At 40.6% G+C, this 19119-nt stretch overlaps 5 protein-coding genes across 5 annotated transcripts; 2 read left to right on the top strand and 3 right to left on the bottom strand.

The window, feature by feature from the left end:
• The first annotated feature begins 207 nt into the window (after positions 1-207).
• BCR41DRAFT_349175 (hypothetical protein) lies at positions 208-5562 on the top strand. Its single transcript, XM_022023420.1, has 7 exons — positions 208-723; positions 1210-1436; positions 1555-1698; positions 1795-2233; positions 2329-3458; positions 3554-4973; positions 5056-5562. The coding sequence occupies exons 1-7, from the start codon at positions 330-332 to the stop codon at positions 5553-5555; spliced, it is 4254 nt and encodes a 1417-aa protein (XP_021883597.1). The 5' UTR covers positions 208-329; the 3' UTR covers positions 5556-5562.
• A 113-nt stretch (positions 5563-5675) lies between these two features.
• BCR41DRAFT_349174 (hypothetical protein) lies at positions 5676-6647 on the bottom strand. The gene has a single exon (XM_022023419.1). It carries the CDS (start codon positions 6537-6539, stop codon positions 5733-5735), a length of 807 nt encoding a protein of 268 aa, XP_021883596.1. The 5' UTR covers positions 6540-6647; the 3' UTR covers positions 5676-5732.
• Positions 6648-9842: 3195 nt separating this feature from the next.
• BCR41DRAFT_394105 (hypothetical protein) lies at positions 9843-11279 on the top strand (the record flags this gene model as incomplete). The annotated part of the gene is made up of 1 exon (XM_022028617.1): positions 9843-11279. The coding sequence occupies one exon, from the start codon at positions 9843-9845 to the stop codon at positions 11277-11279; it is 1437 nt and encodes a 478-aa protein (XP_021883595.1).
• Positions 11280-11398: 119 nt separating this feature from the next.
• On the bottom strand, positions 11399-12575 carry BCR41DRAFT_420338 (actin-related protein ARPC5). The gene is made up of 4 exons (XM_022029884.1): positions 12311-12575; positions 12097-12169; positions 11771-11944; positions 11399-11526 (listed from the first exon to the last, which is right to left on the bottom strand). The coding sequence occupies exons 1-4, from the start codon at positions 12463-12465 to the stop codon at positions 11464-11466; spliced, it is 465 nt and encodes a 154-aa protein (XP_021883594.1). The 5' UTR covers positions 12466-12575; the 3' UTR covers positions 11399-11463.
• A 290-nt stretch (positions 12576-12865) lies between these two features.
• BCR41DRAFT_349172 (hypothetical protein) lies at positions 12866-15513 on the bottom strand. The gene is made up of 3 exons (XM_022023418.1): positions 15204-15513; positions 13621-14089; positions 12866-13520 (listed from the first exon to the last, which is right to left on the bottom strand). Exons 1-3 carry the CDS (start codon positions 15417-15419, stop codon positions 13009-13011), a joined length of 1197 nt encoding a protein of 398 aa, XP_021883593.1. The 5' UTR covers positions 15420-15513; the 3' UTR covers positions 12866-13008.
• Positions 15514-19119: the final 3606 nt, after the last annotated feature.

Below are 19119 nucleotides of genomic sequence, written 5' to 3'. Positions count from 1 at the left end.
GGGCGGATGACCTTTGCGCGAAGCAGTTGTGACATTGTTGGTTCAAAAGTTAATGCAGAATGAAAAAAAAAAAAAAAAAAAAAAAAAAAAAAGTCAGTTAAATATATTGGTTGGGCTCTGTCACGTGGATCTACTAAAAAGGCTAGTTTATTGAAATGAAACCTTTTTTTTTACTGCCTTTTACCACCTTCCTTCAAGTCTTTCTCTCTTTCTTTTCCCAGCGTTTTGCACCTGTTCTATTTCAATTACCCTAACGCTTTATTATTCTTTGTTGTGTGCTCTACCCTTCTGTTTCCACTATTGTTCTATCCTCCACCCACCGTTCGTGAATGAGAAATACTAGCCCAACCTCTAATCATGAACTCGACACTAATAACAACAATAATAAGATCAACAGCTCAAGTGCCAGCGTGAGCAGCAAAGGAGGCGCACACCATGGAGGATCCGCACACCATGGAGGATCCGCAGTCCGCAGCGGTCTCAGCAGCAATCCCATCGAGGATAGTACCTCTGCAAGTGGCACCAAGGGTCGCTCCTCCTCCTTCAGTGCAGACTACACTTCGGCCGCAGCCATGCTCTCTCATAGAGTTGCTCATGAATCCGACGGCGAGAATGATCACATTGACGATGATCAGGACGACAGTGATCGCACAGAGGGTGAAATAACCCCAGCAGCAATCAAGACTCTGTCTAAAGCCAAATCAATGCGCATTCCAACTCATGGTTCGTTCTCATTCGCCCAGTCACACTCTTTCGCCTCTACTGTAGTTACTATCCTGCCTTCCTCTCTTTTTTCCTACCTATTTTTTTTTTAAAAAAAAAAAAATGGTTTGGAGCTGATCTCATTGAACTACCAGTGCGGTGGTTTCAAGTGCTGATCTGGAATGGTTTGGAATGAAGTCATCCTGTTTTTTCTGAGTTCATATAAAGCTTGGTCGGGACCTGTTTTTTTTTTTTTTTTTGAGCCCTCGGGGTTTTGATCCTCCTTCAGAGCTCCAAAGAAAGTGTGTTTAGGCCACAGCAAGGAGTATGGCATTAAGTAGTCTTTTCGGAAAAGAGGAGATTGTGGAGATTTCGACTGGGTGCATGGGCTTTTTTTATGTGTGTGGATCTGCAAAATACAACTCTGAAGTGCTCACTATGTCAACTGTACTATTACTGCTTTTCACAATTGATTCTAAGCGTTTTTAAAATCTTCTACTTTCTTAGATATTAGGAATGATCGCTGCCAGCAGCACGTCCATCTCGAAGAAGAAGATGTGGAATTGATCTTTATTGGGTATAAATTCCAGAGAGTACGCATATATTTATATTACCTGTTGTGTTTCCTCTCGGCAGGGATAATTTTCTTGCTTGGACGGTGGATGCCCCGACGATACATTAATTTTGTGGCCAAAAAGTGTGACATGAGCAAAGCAGAATGTATCGTGGTTCAGGTAATTGGCACCTCATTGCATTTTATACATGAAGGGGCCAACAAGAGTTATTGTTAGAGGGTCTATAATATCCCGATCTCACTCTTTGATACATTCCCTCTCACTTTATGCACAACAGAATGAATGGGGCCAGGTTTCAATGGAACACATCTTTACGAAGTACTATGGTGGTTCAGTTGACTCAGTATTTAGTCCTGAGCAGATGGAAAAGCCCGAAAATGACAATAATGCCAATGATGACAATAGTATTGACGAGATAGTGGTAGGTCTTTGGCATGCGCTCTTTTTGCTCGTTAGTGCTTATAGTTAATGTTTGGATTGATGTATAATAATGGTGTGGAATGACATGATCTTTTAGACATCCGGCATGTTGCACGATATGCGCTATTTTGACTATCAATACATCCGGTTTATCTACAACCCGACCGTACAGCTTTTTATGCAAAATTCATACTGGAAAGACCCTGGGTGGACAAGTGTGGCCAATTGTGAGCGAGGCATTGGTAGAGAGACGCATCAGGAACGTACCATGGTATTTGGACAGAACATCATTGATGTTCAAGAAAAGACAGTTGGACAACTACTTGTGCAAGAGGTCCTTCATCCGTTCTACGTATTTCAAGTATTTTCAATGATTCTTTGGTTCTTGGATGATTATTACTACTATGCTGCTTGCATTTTTGTCATCTCAACCGTCTCAGTTGTGACAGAGTTGGTAGAAACCAAGAAGACTATGCATAGGATGCGTAATATGTCTCGCTTTACCTGTAACACTAAAGTCTTTCGATCTGGACGATGTAAGGAGCCATCCGTTTATTCCCTGGAATGTCTTGACCCAATCTATTACTCTGTTGTATTAATTAGGCTATATACGTTACATTCTCTGTTGCAGGGCGTTATATTGGGTCTGAGGATCTTGCTCCTGGCGATGTTTTTGATGTGACTGACTCCGAGCTTGCAGTGTTTCCTTGTGATGCTATTTTATTGACTGGAGATTGTATTGTAAATGAGAGTATGCTGACAGGAGAGTCTGTACCAGTTTCCAAGATACCTGTCACAGTAGCGGCTCTTCAGCATCTAGATTTGTCACTCTCAAACATTCCTGCAGAAATTGCTCGCCACTTCTTGTTTTCAGGTACAAAGATTATTCGTGCCAGGCCAGGAGCGCCACGGGACTCCGAGAATACACATGGACAAGATGACGTTGACATGGACCCTCAAGCTCGAGGTTTAGCCATGGTAGTCAGGATTGGATTCAACACAACTAAAGGAACTTTGATCCGGTCAATGCTCTTCCCTAAACCCAATGACTTCCAGTTTTATCGTGACTCTTTCCGATTTATCGGCATTTTAGCCATCATTGCCTGCTTGGGATTCCTCATTTCGACTATAAACTTTGTAAAAATGGGTGTTCCATTCAAGATGATGATTGTCAAGGCTTTGGACCTAATCACCATCGTTGTCCCGCCTGCACTACCAGCGACCATGTCCATTGGCACCAGCTTTGCAATCGCACGCTTGAAACGCTTGAATATTTTCTGCATCAGTCCGACAAGGGTTAACATTGGCGGCAAAATCGATTGCATGTGTTTTGATAAGACTGGTACGCTTACTGAAGATGGTCTTGACATTTTGGGCATTCAATGTGGTGACAGCGCAACTGGGGAATTCGCAGAAATGCTCTCTAGCGTAGAGGAGATGCAAAAAGCGCCAAAATCGATCCTGGAAAAGACCATGCCTATGTTGTTTGCTATGACTACCTGCCATTCTGTCAAGTCTGTTAATGGTGAACTCATTGGTGACCCTCTGGATCTCAAGATGTTTGAGTTCACACAGTGGATTTTGGAGGAAGGTGGATTGGGCGCCAGGACTGCAAATATCCCTGAATCATCGCAAGGCGCCGCGAAAGGAGACGTGGGTGGTGTCGTTTCAACTGTTGTTCGGCCTCCTGGAGGAAAGCAATTTAATTTGGAGGAAGTCATCGCCAAACATAATAACGCCGATAAGGATATAAGCAATTCAGTAATTTTTTTTTACAGTTCAAGATGTATGAATTGTGCCAAAGAAAGTCTATTGTTCCTCATATTTTATTCTAATATATCTGTTTTTATTACTAGCCTACCTTCTTAGAATTAGGCATCATCCGCTGCTTTGAATTTGTTTCTTCCTTACGTCGCATGAGCGTGATTGTGAAACGCCTGCATAACCCTGGCATGGACGTTTTCGTAAAGGGAGCGCCGGAAGTTATGACTGATATTTGTCAAAAGGATTCATTACCTTCGGATTATGCCAAGCGTCTTGCCTATTACACGCATCACGGATATCGGGTCATTGCTTGCGCGTACAAGGCAATGCCAACGTTGAATTTCGTCCGTGCCCAAAGAATTAAACGTGATCAAATCGAGTCCGATTTAACATTTCTGGGATTCATTATCTTTGAGAACAAACTCAAGCCAACCACCGCGCCTATCGTGGCCACCCTGGGAAATGCTCGCATTCGCCAGGTGATGTGCACAGGAGACAATGTTCTCACGGCTATTAGTGTCTCGAGGGAATGTGGGTTGATCAACAGAGCACGCGAGGTATATACACCTAGATTTGTTTCTGGTGACTCTACTACAGAAAACTCGGAGATTATTTGGGAAAATACGGAAAACGAGCATATGAGGTTGGACTCGGTCACACTGAAGCCCAATAATAATTGGTCGGACGACTTTAGCAACGGACCTGAATTCCCTCGATACAGCCAAATGATGAACGATTACGCTCTTGCTGTGACTGGAGACTGCTTTCGATGGATGGTTGATTATGCTCCAACATCGACCCTAAACAGGATGCTTGTCAAGGGACAGATTTTTGCTCGTATGTCTCCGGATGAGAAGCATGAGCTTGTTGAACATCTTCAGGGCATTGGCTACTGTGTGGGCTTCTGCGGAGATGGTGCAAATGACTGTGGAGCTCTCAAAGCCGCAGATGTTGGCATCAGTTTAAGCGAAGCTGAAGCATCCGTTGCAGCGCCATTCACGAGTCGATCGAATGATATTACATGCGTCGTTAAGGTTATTCAGGAGGGTCGTGCTGCTTTGGTGACGAGCTTCAGTTGCTTCAAGTATATGGCCTTGTATAGTATCATTCAGTTTACGACTGTCAGCTTCCTATATGCATTTGCATCAAATTTGGGTGACTTTCAGTTCTTGTACATCGATCTAGTGCTTATTTTGCCAATTGCAGTTGTCATGGGCCGTACAGAGGCATACCCTATCTTAAGCCCCAAGCGCCCGACTGCTAATTTGGTTTCAAAGAAGGTGCTCACGTCTTTGATTGGACAGATCATGATCCAATCCCTATTTCAAGGATTGATGTTTATACTTGTACGACATCAGCCTTGGTACACTCCTCCCGAGTATGATAGTGAAGAGAAGAACATCGAGTGTTATGAGAACACAGTCCTGTTCTTGCTTTCATGCTTCCAATATCTACTCGTAGCCATTGTCTTTAGTGTTGGACCTCCATACCGTAAACCGATGTCCTCTAATCGTAAGTATCTTTTGTTTCTTCGTCATCTTTTCTAGAATGTTTTCATTAATTTTGGATATTTTTTTTATTTAAATTTCTCCAGGGCCGTTCGTTATTATAACGATTACTTTAATCCTTACTTCGACGGTCATGGTTATGTTCACTATCGGCTGGCTCGCGGACTTTATGCAGTTAGTGTATATACCAATCAGTTTCAGAATTGGAATTATGATCATGGCGGGCTTGAATTTGGGCGTGTCTTTACTATGCGAGCATTTTGTGTTCCCAATCATTTCCCGCTGGATCGGACAGTGGTTGAACGCATGGAAGGCCCGCCGTGAGGTGCGTCATGCACAGCAACAGCAAGTCGCTGCACCACCATCTCATGAACGGCAGAACATTGGGGCAGGATATGGAAGTCAATCTGTTACTGGTCCATCAATTGTGGTTGTGCAGCAGCAAGGAACTATGGATGATGGCCATGGTGAATATACTGAGGAATATCTAAATGGCAGCAGTCAAGCTGGGACGAAGAAAGCGCGAAGCAAGAAAACTTCGCTGAAGGTTTATAAGATGGTAGAGAAGGAGATGATGGAACCATGATAGAGAAATTTTTTTTAAAAAAAAAAAAAAAAAAAAAAAAATACATACATACACATTTATAAATAAATTAAATAAAATAAACAGGTCTTCTTTAAGTTTTTAGTTTTTAATTTTTAAGGTAGGGCGTCGAGAGTCAATATATATAATACTACATTACAAAAAAACATGAAAGAATACTCAGAAGATGGATGCCGCGATGGAAAGGAAGGTGCTCAAGAGGAGAGCGAACAAGATTCCACCTGCTGCCTTATGATTTCCATTGGCTCCACTCTTTCCATTAGAAGAGGTTGAAGGGTCGTTGGGAGTAGGAGCAGCGCCATTAGTAAAGTCAGCTCCACACTTTCGTTGAACCTCTGTCTGAATCACGTTGGCCCAAGTGAGGGCCGCGGGTTTCAATGTGTTTTTGTTCTGAGCAACATAGTTGACAAGAGGATTGATCATGGCCTTATTGCAAGGGGTGCAAAGAATTTCAGAAGGCATGCTGTCGACATATTGCTTCAAAACGGCTGGATCGGTAAAGCCCTTGGGGGATGGATTCTTCTTTAAGTATGTTGTCAGGGTTTCTGTCAGGACTGTGGCACAGAAAGTGCCATTCTGGGGTGAGACTCTTTGACAGACTCCTTCCTTGGCGGGTGGATAGAGACTAGCAACACTATAGACCAAGTCTGCTGTGGTGGGATCCGAAGCATTGACGCAATTCTGAGTGACCGTGTTCTGGACCAATGTAAGGGAGGCAGCAGGACAGACAGGATAGGAGCAGAAGGTTGTGGCGGTGCTGTTGACAAGAGCTGGGGTGATGACGGGCTCTGTCACGAGCTGAGAGAGCTCCTGCAAGGGCAGACAAGAGTTGAGGCCTGGGTCTGAAAGGAGTGTAGCAAGAGAGAGCTTGCACTGGTCAATCACTGCAGCCTCTGTAGACGAGGGAAGCAAGGACGAACCGAGAGCAATGACTGCTACTGCGGATGAGAAGAATGTAGACTTCATGTTAAAAGTATTTTTTTCAATGAGTCGAATGAGTGAATGGCAGAGTATAGAAAAAAGAGAAAGCGAATAATGAATAGGTCAGAGACGAGAGGCGATGTAAGAGTGAAGATAAAAAAAAAAAAAAGAAAGAGGAAAAGATGAAAGAATCAAGAGTATATATATTCTACTTTTCATCACTTCACACTTCAGTGAATGGAGGGCTCACATCGTACGATGTGAAAGCCTGTGTAAAGTAAAATAAAAAGTGTAAATGAAGCCCCGATACTGGGTTGTTAAGCAACACAAAGCCTCGGAGCAAAAGCCCTTCATTTCATGTCTCCACATGCCCTTGATCCTCTTGTGTCGTGCAATGGCCATTATGTTTAACATGCTTATATCTCCACATGGATGCCCAGCCTCCGACAAAAAAACAAATTGCCTTTTTGTTTTTCAGCTTTTTACATTCGCCTATTCCTTGTACCTGAGGACCCTGTCCTGATTGGCTTATTTTCTCCATATCACAGTGCTAATTAAATGAGGTGTCACAAATGTATTCCACAAAGCTTAATCAGGACAAAAAAGAGATTATGGACATCAGGGCCGATGCTGCTTCTTATTTGCTTCTTTATGACCATGATAAATGCGATGACCAATGCAAGCTAAAGAATATTAAGCATTTGTTGATCTCACCATATGCACCCTTTTTTTTTTTTTTTTTTTTTTTTAAAAAAAAAAAAAAAAAAAAAAAAAGTAAACAAACAAAAAGCATATTAGCCCTTTACACAAGTTGCACTTTAGACTTTAATTGCAATCAGATGCGCTTTAAAATTAAGCATGGTAAACTTACACAATAATCTCCTAGAAGCAAACATTGGATATCATTAACAACATACCATTTCCGTCACTCTTGTCAAAAACGGTATGTATATCATATTGTCATTGCGAATAATTAGCATCGTTGCACATTATTGATAATCTTTCAAAGCTTTTCATTAACTTGCTTTTCCCCTGAGTAATCAGAAAAGAAAAAAGAAAAACTAGTACTCATATGAATATGATGTGAGCTGAAAGACAATACGCGCGAAATTACATGTAATTAATCTTTGTACTATACATACATCTAGAATGGACATCACCTTTAGCATTGGGTGGTTCTGTTTTGATGAAAATCTCGCTCGAGTCCTCTCCTGGTCATATCCAGAAAAATTTGTTCCATTGATATTGATTAGCAGTAAGGTAGCAAGGCTTTGCCTGAACTAACGCGGCTTCGAATAATATTGTATAGACAATATCTAACAAGAATATCTTGATGACAGTACGTTTTGCAAGTCCATGTAAATTCTTTACAAGCCGAACATTTTGTCAACATAAAGGATTCAACAACATTGATGGCAATATAAGCCTATATATCACGTTTTTTGCCGTTGAACAACCGAACAATGATACTAATAAAAGCTTAAGCTACCCAAAAAAAAAAAAAAAAAAAAAAAAAGGACAGATAAAGACTCTATGACGCATAGACTTACCCGCTAACAATCATACCATTTCCTCCTTTCCCCTTTGGGTCAAACACCCCACCGATCATTCTTAAAAGTCGGTTGGCGGTTTGTCTGGATTCCTGATCTTTTTCACATCTGACATCCTACACATTTCCCTTGGTGACTATCTTAGCATTGTAAGACTGGACTGCCCCTGCACTTGATCTAGGCCATGGTACACTTTTTGAAGTTCGATCAATTGCTGAAACGTTGGCTTCAGCATCATTTAAACTCAAGCTGCCGTGCAGAGTGCCCAGAGCATTGGCATCACATAGGATCACTGGACTGTGATCATGGGGTTTATTGCTCTGCACTTGTAGCTACCGTCGGTGCTTGAGAGCTGGCTAGTAGGCGTATTTCTACTTCACAGCCGAATTATAAAACATGAAGGGACGACTGCCCGAGGTGGCCTTGGCCATGACAATCTTCGGGCAATTGTGGAGCAACACGCCTATCTCAATTACGCACGCTTAGCCAAAGCCCAACCCTAATATCCTAATCTGTTCGGACTCGCATTCTCAAAAGCCTTCGGTGCCCTCCTTGCTTCTCAAGATGTCCCTACTCTTTAGCAGATTAAAATCTATTTTGCTGGCCAATAACTAAGGAAATGCTCGAAGAGAGCTGCTTTAAAGTAACTGACTTATAATCGACTAAATACAACTCCTTGAAAGCAATGTTGAGCAGATGAAATAAAAAGCACAGACCACTATTTCCTTTTACTTTAAACTCTAATTGACTGTGGCTTCAAAACATTGACCATGAGAGAGCCATACGCACGGACTACTTGTTGCGAGGACAAAATAAAGAATCCCAGGTTGTCTACTTGAACAACAAGCCTGGCAGCCTATCTGCTCAACTATCAACATATGTCTGGGAAACAAAGTTGAAAACCACTCCACTTGATATTACTTCTACTGAAACAGGCCAAAGCAATGTGTAGTTCTATCCTCCTTACTTTTGATGATGGCTATTATGGTTCACATAGGCGGTTGTCCGAATCCTGTATGGATTTAAGTGCCTAAGCATATTTTATATCTGTCAATCATTCTTTTTAAAAACAAATAGAGTTTCGATAAAGCATGCTGCGGCAACCATAGATATAATATCTAAAATAAGAGATCCTGAATCATAGTTATGGCAATTGAACTTTAGTATCTTGGCTTGGATGTGGAAGTGGAGTGAGCCATGTACCGCCATTCTCGAGCTACCTGTCCAACTATATTGGATCAACGTGTTTAAAACTACAAGATCAACCCCCTCACTATCTCAAACTGCATACTTTTTTAAATATATTTCAAAGATGTTTCCATCGATATCAATGCGCCTTTCGCCAACTTCTGGATATTGCTCAATTCTTTGGATCTTGGGTGACTACTTGGATTCGGATGACCGCCATATGCTTCAAAAGAGCACTTTCAGGTAAAATCATCCATCTATGGGGAAGTCTTGGTACTTAACTGGCACTGATATGAACCGTGGCTGCCTTCTCACTTGTACATGCTCGGATTGTGGCTTCGACTAAAGTCTGCAAGCACATGTACTTCGTTATTAGGATTTATAGTAGTGCCCAGGCCCACTATGGTTCAGCAATAACGCCTGCCCTTTAGCCAGGGCAAATTGAAGTAGTCCACAATGACCTACTTAACCTTTCATTTAAGGGTGTTACCCTTCTGCAGTCATCCCTTTCACTACAAGCCGCAAGAGTTAAAGAGGAAAAAAAACATGAGAACATAAAATGACGCGTTGGCAGAAAAAGCAGTCTTGTCTTTGGCCGCAGTAACCCAATATGAGGCTCAATGTCATTTTGGTTTTGATTCATGAATCACATTTTTTAGTTACTTCGCCAAACATCACGACAGTCTCCATGCCCTACGAAGAAAATTACACGTTACAAAGGATCGAAAGCCTCGGCTACCATAATATCCACATCTCACAGATTTTCTACGCAATTACGCATGAAGTCAGAGATCTGCAATACCCAGTCTTTCGTGGACCGCCCAGAAAAGAACATTGGGATAATGCTCTCTATCTCTTCAAAGAATATCTTGCACCAGTCATCCTTTCTTCTCAAAGGGCTGCTGCCGCTGCTGCTGCTGCTGCTCCTGGCCCTTCAACTATTACATCTGTATGCACTAATCAAGACCCTAACAGTAACTTTTCAGAAAGATCGGAAAGGCCAGAAAGGTCGGAAAGGGTCATGGATTTTGAAAAGAATCAGCAAGATCAATATGTCAAGCAGCTCTCTCCTACTGATGTCGGCTATGCACAGCGCACTATTTCTTGCATGGTCCGATATGCACCTACTCCAGACGAAGCGAGGCGTATCTATGGATTTTATCTCATGGACTGCCTACCTCCTGTGAGGAACGATGAGACCACTGACAATTGCCTTATCTCGTTAATCTACCAATATGGGCTCGTGAGAAACGATAATATACAGAGCGAAGGACTGGAGTTGATCAGGATTGCACTATCTCGTGGTATTGGTCTGCCAGATTTCAAAGTTAGGAAAAGTCAATTTAGTAGAAATGAGAATACTGGGAAATCAGATAAAATATTGGCCAATGTCAGCAAAAAAATTTTGTCTCGAGCAGGTCTCCAGATCTCAAACGACGGCCTTGAGTTGGTGTTGGTGAAACCCTCGTCTGCTTATCGTAGGCCACAGCGAATTACAACTCAGTTTCCTCAAGCGAAAACAACGCAACCACAGTTACAGACAAATCACTGGACTTCAGAACAACCTCAGTCGCCACCATACCAGCAACAACATGAGCAAAAACATCAACATCAGCACCAAGAACAACGTCAGGAACAACGTCGGGAACAACGTCACGAACAACGTCGGGAACAACATCAGGAACAACATCAGGAACAACATCAGGAACAACACCAGCAACACTATCAACAACATCAGCAGCAGCAGCAGCAGCAGCAGCAACAACAACGTCAGCAACCACATCAGCAACCACATCAGCAAGAACGCCGGCAGCACCACCAGCGCCAGCATCACCATCAGCAACAGCAAAGCCAGAAACGGCAGCAACATCAGCAACAACGGGGATCATCAGTTGATCAACTTAATATTAATCAACAGCGAACCCAGCCATCAAATGAGCAGTTCGAGGCGCAAACAATGAGCTCACGAGGTCAGTCAAACCGAGGTGGTCGACAGAGGTATCGTCACTCCCATGTGCCTTTGAGCCCGTCTTTGTCAAATGTGTAGACAGGTTCCACATGAAACCACAAGGCTCTTATCATAGCAATAATGCGTTGACCAAGGTCAGGAGTGCATGGTGATCTACGCGTGTTTATAGTTTGTAGCAATAGCTTATATGTATTTCCAAGCAAAGTGTTTATTATTTTTCATCCTTTATTGGGCATCGACCTTTTTACTTCTGTGTAAAAACCTACACAGTCCTCCTGTCAGTAATAACACGAACAATGCATCCTTGCCCAGCAACCTCTGTGAGCTATTTGGCAGAAAAATCAGAAAAGCAAGAGCAAGAATGAATTTTTTTTTTTTTTGTTGGTTCATTGCAACGCGTTCCATATCTGTATCTCCTTCTCTCCATCCTAAAGCCTTTTTTTTTTTTTTTTTTTTTTTTTTTTTTTGCTTTTTGCTTTTTGCTTTTTGCTTTTTGCTTCTGTTAAAAAGCTCTTGGTCTATCCAGGTTTAAGTAATTGTTATGAGATCCACTATAAAAAAAAAATTACCTTCTCGTGCCAGGTCAAAAGCACACCCGAGTTGTTCTGTTCTGGAGCAGCCATTCCCGCATAAAGATATTTCATCAATACATCCTGCTCTTCAGAAGAAAGGTTCTTGACCAGCTGATCTGCACTCTTAAGCGCATAGGTGAGGACCTCCATTACGGTCTGTGTGTTCCTGGCCTGAAATTAAATGAAATAACGCGTCAAGTTTAAAATAATAAAGAATAGCACCGGATTACGAACGACGAAATATTTTTCTTTCCGTAGTCTAAGACTGTAGATCATTGTATCCAAAAAAAAAAAAAAAAAAAAAAAAAGCCTCTTAATGTTACCTTGGCGGTCTCGAGGCCACTACCATATGGAGGATTTTGAAGTGATGTGGAAAGAGCACCAGCAGCATCACCGCTATCGGAAACAATACACAACCAAAAAGTAAAAAGAATGTCAGTTGTCGTTTTTTTTTCTTCTTCTTCTTCTTTTTAGCTTCGTAGTATACACAACTACATATTATTCTTATACAATTCCGCCACGCTTGATAACGCTTACCGCTGAAGCAAGATCCTGACTTCCTGAGCACGGTTATTGACCTGTGCCTCGACCTCTTGTTGAGGAGGTACCTCACCAATTTCCTGAAAGTCAAGCTCTTCCTGTCTGAATGCGTCCTCCTCTAAAGCATCAATGTCAATTTTACGGAACGCCATGATTATATGTAGCGTTTAAGGGAGAGAAAGAGGGGGAGAGGAGGATAAAGAGGATTGATGTTTAACTGAATTGTAGAAAGCGATGAAGCTGTGGATGATGAATGGACAACACCGTTGGTTGGGCGTTTGTACGCATCACAAACATAAATAGGAAATAAAGCTAACCTTGTCTGGAAATAGAGGCCTCTTACGACCTTCATATCCAGTATACCATTGGACAGAAACAGAACAAATTCATACAAATGCTAAATTATGTTTCCAAGGCTGGCAGTCGTGGTGCTAAAAAGGATGTAATCGAAGTATCTCTGAAATGGGGACAAGTTTCGAGGGGACGTTGGAGGTTTTAGCCAAATCTGAGCAGATTGCAATAAAGGCATGTATGAAGGATATATTATTATTTTGATGATTGGTTGTTACTAATGTAAAAATATATGACTATGAAGCATGATGAATGAAGAGAATAATTAAATAGAGATAGAGGGGAAATGCATGGAAAAGGAGATCTAGTTGGTAGATGAGAGGCTAAACTACCTTTCTATTGATCTATCGTCTTTGAGGATCTTCACGGATCCTGGAGAGTGTCATAGGGATCTCATCTTCATCCTTATTATGTCTCCAGCGGTTGCTTGCATCAATCGTGTCCTGAGATTCTGCGTCAACTTCCCAGTGGCGGTAGGGGTTGATCTTTTGGTCAGATAGGCCAAAGTCATAAAAGTTGGAGTTGGGTCGTTCATTTGAGTTGTAATGCACAGGAACAGGATCGGGCAGGGCGGAAGGCATGCGCATAGTCAAGGACCAAGGCTGGTGGTTACTAGGTTCATGTATACGATTAGCCTTGGCTGCAGCAATACCATCTGCATAGCTGACTGTAGAGTGCTCATAATCAGTTGCGGTACCGCGTTGGCTCGAGTTCTGTCCATGGCTTCGACTGTTACTCTGCTTGGAGGCACTGTTACTCGTGACAGCGCGCTTTTTGAACACATTCTTGGTATCCTCAACAATGAAGACGACTAAAGTGGCCTGGATAAAGTTGACTAAACTATAAGTCAAGAACACTAAAATAAAGAAAAGAGCAAATGAAGAAAGAAGCGGTTAGATCGGATTACTCTGGAAGAAACCAAAAAAAAAAAAAAAAAAAAAAGCAGGACAGCTTACAGTAGCCAGTCAAGTAGACAGTGACCTGTCCAACGAGGATCTCAAAGAGAATGACCAAAAAGGTGATACCAGCGTTGATGAGAGCAAGGCGACGCCATTGGTTATGGTTGCTGTCGGCCTCCATGCCGCGGGAACTGCGATGCAAGGCGATGACGCGCTCGAGGAAGAAGACTAGAATGATGACTTCAGTCGCGATCTTGATATACTGCATGATTGCTGAGAGATTGTAGTCCATTGAGGTGTCACAAATATAACCGGCTTGGTTGTCTTCTGCCTTGATGGTCGTAACAAGCCAGAGACAGAGACCGAAACGAACAATCCAGGTAGGGATGGTAAGGTAAGTGACGGCTCTAGGGTATCGAGTAAAGGACCTGCAGCGGATCAACATGGCGCACTCAGCTGAGATAGCAAATAGCTGGTAGATCACTCCACCAATGACGGCAACCCATTGGCATGGGATTGGGAAACCCTATTATCAAAAAGACAATATAAGAAATTGACGTGCATAAGTTGAATAAGTGAGCACAGTATTCTGGATCCAGTCAATGCATGTCATATCAAGGTCTAAAGCACATGTATGAAGAAATGACCAGCAAGTTCCAAATTTCTCATGACTAAGTTCTTAATGCTTCTGAATGTGCGGGTTAGAAGAGAGAGCGTCTCATTAAATGACAATCACGAAACAACCATAATTCCCGCGGGAATGAAAGAGCCTTGATTTATTTTTTGTTAATTGTGTGAATTGTTGACTTGTTTTGTCACCCTCTGTCTAGTCTGTGTAATGTTTCAATGCCATGCGAGAACCATGAAGCAGCTTTGTCTGCCTAGAGATCTTTGATTATGCTCAATATTTCGTTTTCCGCCCAATAGCTTGTTATATATCATCCCCTCTCTCTTCTTGATTCTACCCACTTTCCATGGCTCTCAAATATCGTCACTTTCTTTCACTCGCTCTCATCTTCAACTCAGTCGGCGCACATTTTGAGCACTCTCACACGCACACACATTGAAAAAATCGGGATCACCGCCGGAGGGGAAAAAAAGTACAATTGATGACACGCTTTTTTTTAAAAAAGAGAACACCAGGCTGGCGTAGAACCTACTATCCATTATTTAGGCATCGAAGCACCATCAATACTTAATTTTTTTTAAGGCACAAGCTGAAGTATTGACACGTTGGTTAAAAAAGATATGATGAAAAAAATAAAGTTCGTGCCACATGTATTGAATATCCTGGATCAACTGGTCGCCAGGGATAAATAATTTTTTTACAACGTTTAGTAAATTGTTGCTTAATGGGTAAAGTCGCAAAATGAATGGATGTGCATCGGAGCACAAAGGAACCCATTGTTTGCAAGTATATCCATCATGATATCCCCACTCTTTCATTTTTGTTTATCGCCTTAACCCAATCCCATTGTCTCTTCACGAGAATTCCCACCCCGCATTTCCTTCTAGACCCGCCTTTTTCTTCATAACAGATCCATAAATAAAAATAAAAAAATAAAATAAAATAAAAAGATACCCAGGTGGATTATATCTTAAAGATTGTTGGGTTAGAATGTAACAAAAAAAAGACGTACCGAAGACAACATCATGGTAGATAAATTTCGGAGTGTTACAAAGAACAATTGCAGCGTCATGGCGATACTGAATGGCTTTCTGTATTTGTACACTTTGGCATCAATGGAGCGGACAAACAGTAGCGATAACCAAGCTACAGTCATTGTGACGACCACGACGTTGGTAAGATATTTGGTGAACTCATCCGCGCTCTCCACTCCAACTTGAAAAGGCATATTGTTGAGAATAATAATAAAGTCGTCAGGTTGCAACAGTTAATGCTGAGAAGGTTGTTGTTTCTTAACGTCTTTTTTTAAGAAAAAAAAAAAAAAAAAAATCGAGACGTCAACAACAAACGTGGAATACAATAGGATTGAAGTAGAGCCAAAGTTGGGAAGGTTGGGCTCTAAGGATTAAGGTGTCGATTATTTTCAGGGGAAATGAGTAAAAAAATAAAAGTCTTGGGCTTTGCTGTTTTGAGTGAATTGAATGGTGAAATATTGAGTTGGAATGAGGAAAAAAGTCATAGAGATTTGATCAGCTTCTTGTCTGGTGCTTTTAGTTGACTGATGACTATGATGATTGAATGTGTTAATCAGGATGAAGCCGTGAAAGGAAGCGAGGAGTAATAGAGATGATGGGGAGAGAGAGAGGGAGAGAGAAACCGTATGGTTGTGAGGAGGGATATCAGCAACTGAAAGATTTGGGAAAGGATCCGAAGAAGAAAAGAAAAAAAATGAAAGCAAAGAGTGGGAGTTAAAAAAGAAAAAGAGAAGCAAGCAGCATGCAGGGTTGTATAAAATGTAATGCTCTGTAAGCTTCCCTTTACAAAGTATGAACTTTTGTATCCCAATTGTGCGCGATTTTCTGGTATCCAATCCCCGGTTCATTATTTTCTAATTCATTTTCAACTCAACTCCAGTCATGGCTTTCTGATACAAATATATCACAGATGTCATGAAGCTTTATCGCGAGCTCTCATGATAATTCCCATTCTATGCAGCACGTCTTCTATTTCCTCATGTCATTCGATGTTTTCCTTGATTCTAATCATTCCCCCCTCCCCTCCTCATGATTTCTCGAGAGAGACTGATTGATGATCATGGTCCCCAATTGGACAACGTTTCGTGTACGCAGTATTGCAAACATCGCTGTCTGTAATATTAAAGTTATATCAAATTAATGTGCTCGTCCTACCTTGAATGCATTGTCTATTGGCAAAGATCCGACCCGTATACCCTTCAAATCCTCTTGCTCCCTGTATCTTATAAGGGTTGCACCCCCTCCCCCATGTAAACAACGATAAACAAGTTTCTGTTCTGCACTTCCATTCCGCTCTGAACCTTGGTTCCACTAAACAAACCACCAAAGACAGATGACCAAGCAACACTTGATCCAAAGGATATAAGAATACCACGAGGGGATGATAGAAAATAAAAGAGCTTTCCAAAATAAAAGGGCATTTGACAGGCTTGGATCAGCTGTATTGGGCTGTGTGAGTATATCGATTAAATGTCAACAGAACATTCATCATGCGCTCTGCTGGTGCTCGTACTTTTTTTTTTTTTTTTTTTTTTTTTTTATTTTATTTTTATAAATATGTGTATAAAATGTTATGAAGGATACAAATATATACTACGCTGGCATGCCCTCTCTCTCTCTCTCTTCTATTCCAAAGGCTTTTATTAACAGTCAGCATTATACCGAGCGATTAATTTTTACGTCCTTATATAATTGAATCTTGTTGAGATGATAAAAAAACAGTTCATTAATGTTTAATCTAAGACTGCCAAGTGGAGTTAAATGGACATCATTGTCTGCGGCGCGTATGCTTCTTTGCTCTCTATCAAAACTTTACCCCTTTCATTTTACATCCTCTTTCAGTTAAGCGACAATCTCCGCCTTTTTTCTTTTTCTTTTTCTTTTTTTTTTTTTTTATAACTCCAAAAAAAAAAAAAAAAAAAAAAAAATTGATCTACTTCATCGCCAATAATGTCTGAATGGATTGAATCGCTCTCCCCCCTGTCTCCATCGGAACACAAACACAAGAATCGTCCTTATTGGAGGGGCTCTTTTATTTATCAAATATTAAGTGCACATCTTCACATCGATAATCAAATAGGCACGCAAAAAAAGTTATCATAAACATGCTATCACGCGTCTTATATAATAGGGCAATATCCTTGTAGACATTCGTCAAATAATAAATATTTGTATTATATATTTATAATGTTTATGTTTATGTTTATTGTGGACTCATACATGTATTGTGCATGCTGCAAAAAAAAAAAAAAAAAAAAAAAAAAACTGTATTCACAACAACAACAATAAAAACGAGTTTGCTTTTTTTTTTTTTCTCGTATTCACTTTTCTCAGGTAATGGAACATCGGCAGCTTATTACCTGTTCTCAGTACATCTTGGTTACTGAAAAGGACTATTTCTCATTAAGGATGATAGAGAAATAAGTTTGAAGCAACTCTCACATGTTATTAGTATTGAAATTGGAAGTATAGGGAAGGCATTAAGGATGAATAAACATCATATTTTGTCCCAAATGTATATGTATACATTTTTTTGTTATTAGTTTCGCAGTGATATCTATATCTTTTAACATTATCGTGTCATCACGCCTCTTCACTTTTCATTAAAAAAAAAAGGTTCATGAGTATGTAGCGAAATAAAAATAAAACGCTGACTTTGCTATTAATTCCTTTCGTTTCCCGAACAATGGATGCCCATTTTTTATTTTTTATTTTTTTATTTTTTTTTTTCTAAATCCGTAGCGTTCAGCGTATAAAAGAATTGACCTTTTTGCTTTCTGAGTTGCTTCTTGTCAACTTTAATTTTAATTTTACACGAAAAGCGAAATACGAAATACGAAATACAACACAGAACATGCACACGTGAATGACTCTGGTAGCTGGCTGTTTACAGACATGTATTAATACATGTGTGTACAAATATGTATACAATAACGCAGACGCCAGTTATTAGACCGTTTGATAAACAATCTGAGTTATATACTTCATGAACCCTCTTTTAACTTTTACACGCTTCCGCACCAGAAAAAAAAAATAAAAAAAAATAAATCATCAATTCTATCTCAGTCTGTTTCACGCCATGAAGTTTGTATAAATATACTAGTCTCATGAACAACTTTTCGAGAAGAGAAAAAAAAAAAAAAAGTGCAGTATATTCATATATACAAATATATTATAAGGATGAGAGAGTGAAGACAGGAAGAGAAAGCATGAAAGTGCTGTGCGAAAAATGAACTCCCATTTTATATGCAGACAAGCTTGCAGAGGCTCAAGGTGGCACAAGCTGGATAAATTGATTTCTAGACAGTGCTTTCTCATCACAACCAGAAAAAAAGTGTACAGCAGTTCCTACACCTTCTCATGAGGAAAAATGAATAATGTTCAGACATCTAAATCAATTTTATTCCCTCACTTAGTCTTATCCCTATCACTACCCCCTTGTCCTTGTCCTTGCCCTTGCCTTTGTCCTACATACTTTTAGGATGATCGTTAACAGGGACCAGTTGGATTGTTCTGCTCTACTGATCAATTGAGTTCACGAGTGCTCGAGCTGCGTACTCTCATCATTTTTTAATTCTCTGTTAGTGCTCATTGCGTAGACATTTAAACGTAAACCTTTTGAAGTTCTAATTGCAATTGGTATCCAAAGATAGTAGAAACGATCAGATAAGCATATATATATATACATGAACCTCAGAAACCCATCCCATGGTCAAATTTTTTTTAAAAAAATAGGTTCAACATCTTGAATTTGTGATCAACGAAATTGTGCCAGAAATGAACAAGACCTCTCTATTTTTTTTCTTCTTTTTGTAAAGATGCAATATTTCGGGTTATAGCGTAACGATATCCAGTTTTCGGGAGCGAATCAGGAAGGAGAGCTGAAGGAGCGAA

The sequence above is a fragment of the Lobosporangium transversale genome (genome assembly GCF_002105155.1).
Source record: "Lobosporangium transversale strain NRRL 3116 chromosome Unknown BCR41scaffold_9, whole genome shotgun sequence".
NCBI lineage: Eukaryota > Fungi > Mortierellomycota > Mortierellomycetes > Mortierellales > Mortierellaceae > Lobosporangium > Lobosporangium transversale.
Note: the sequence above shows the minus strand (reverse complement) of the source record. Positions and strands in the feature narration are given on the sequence as shown.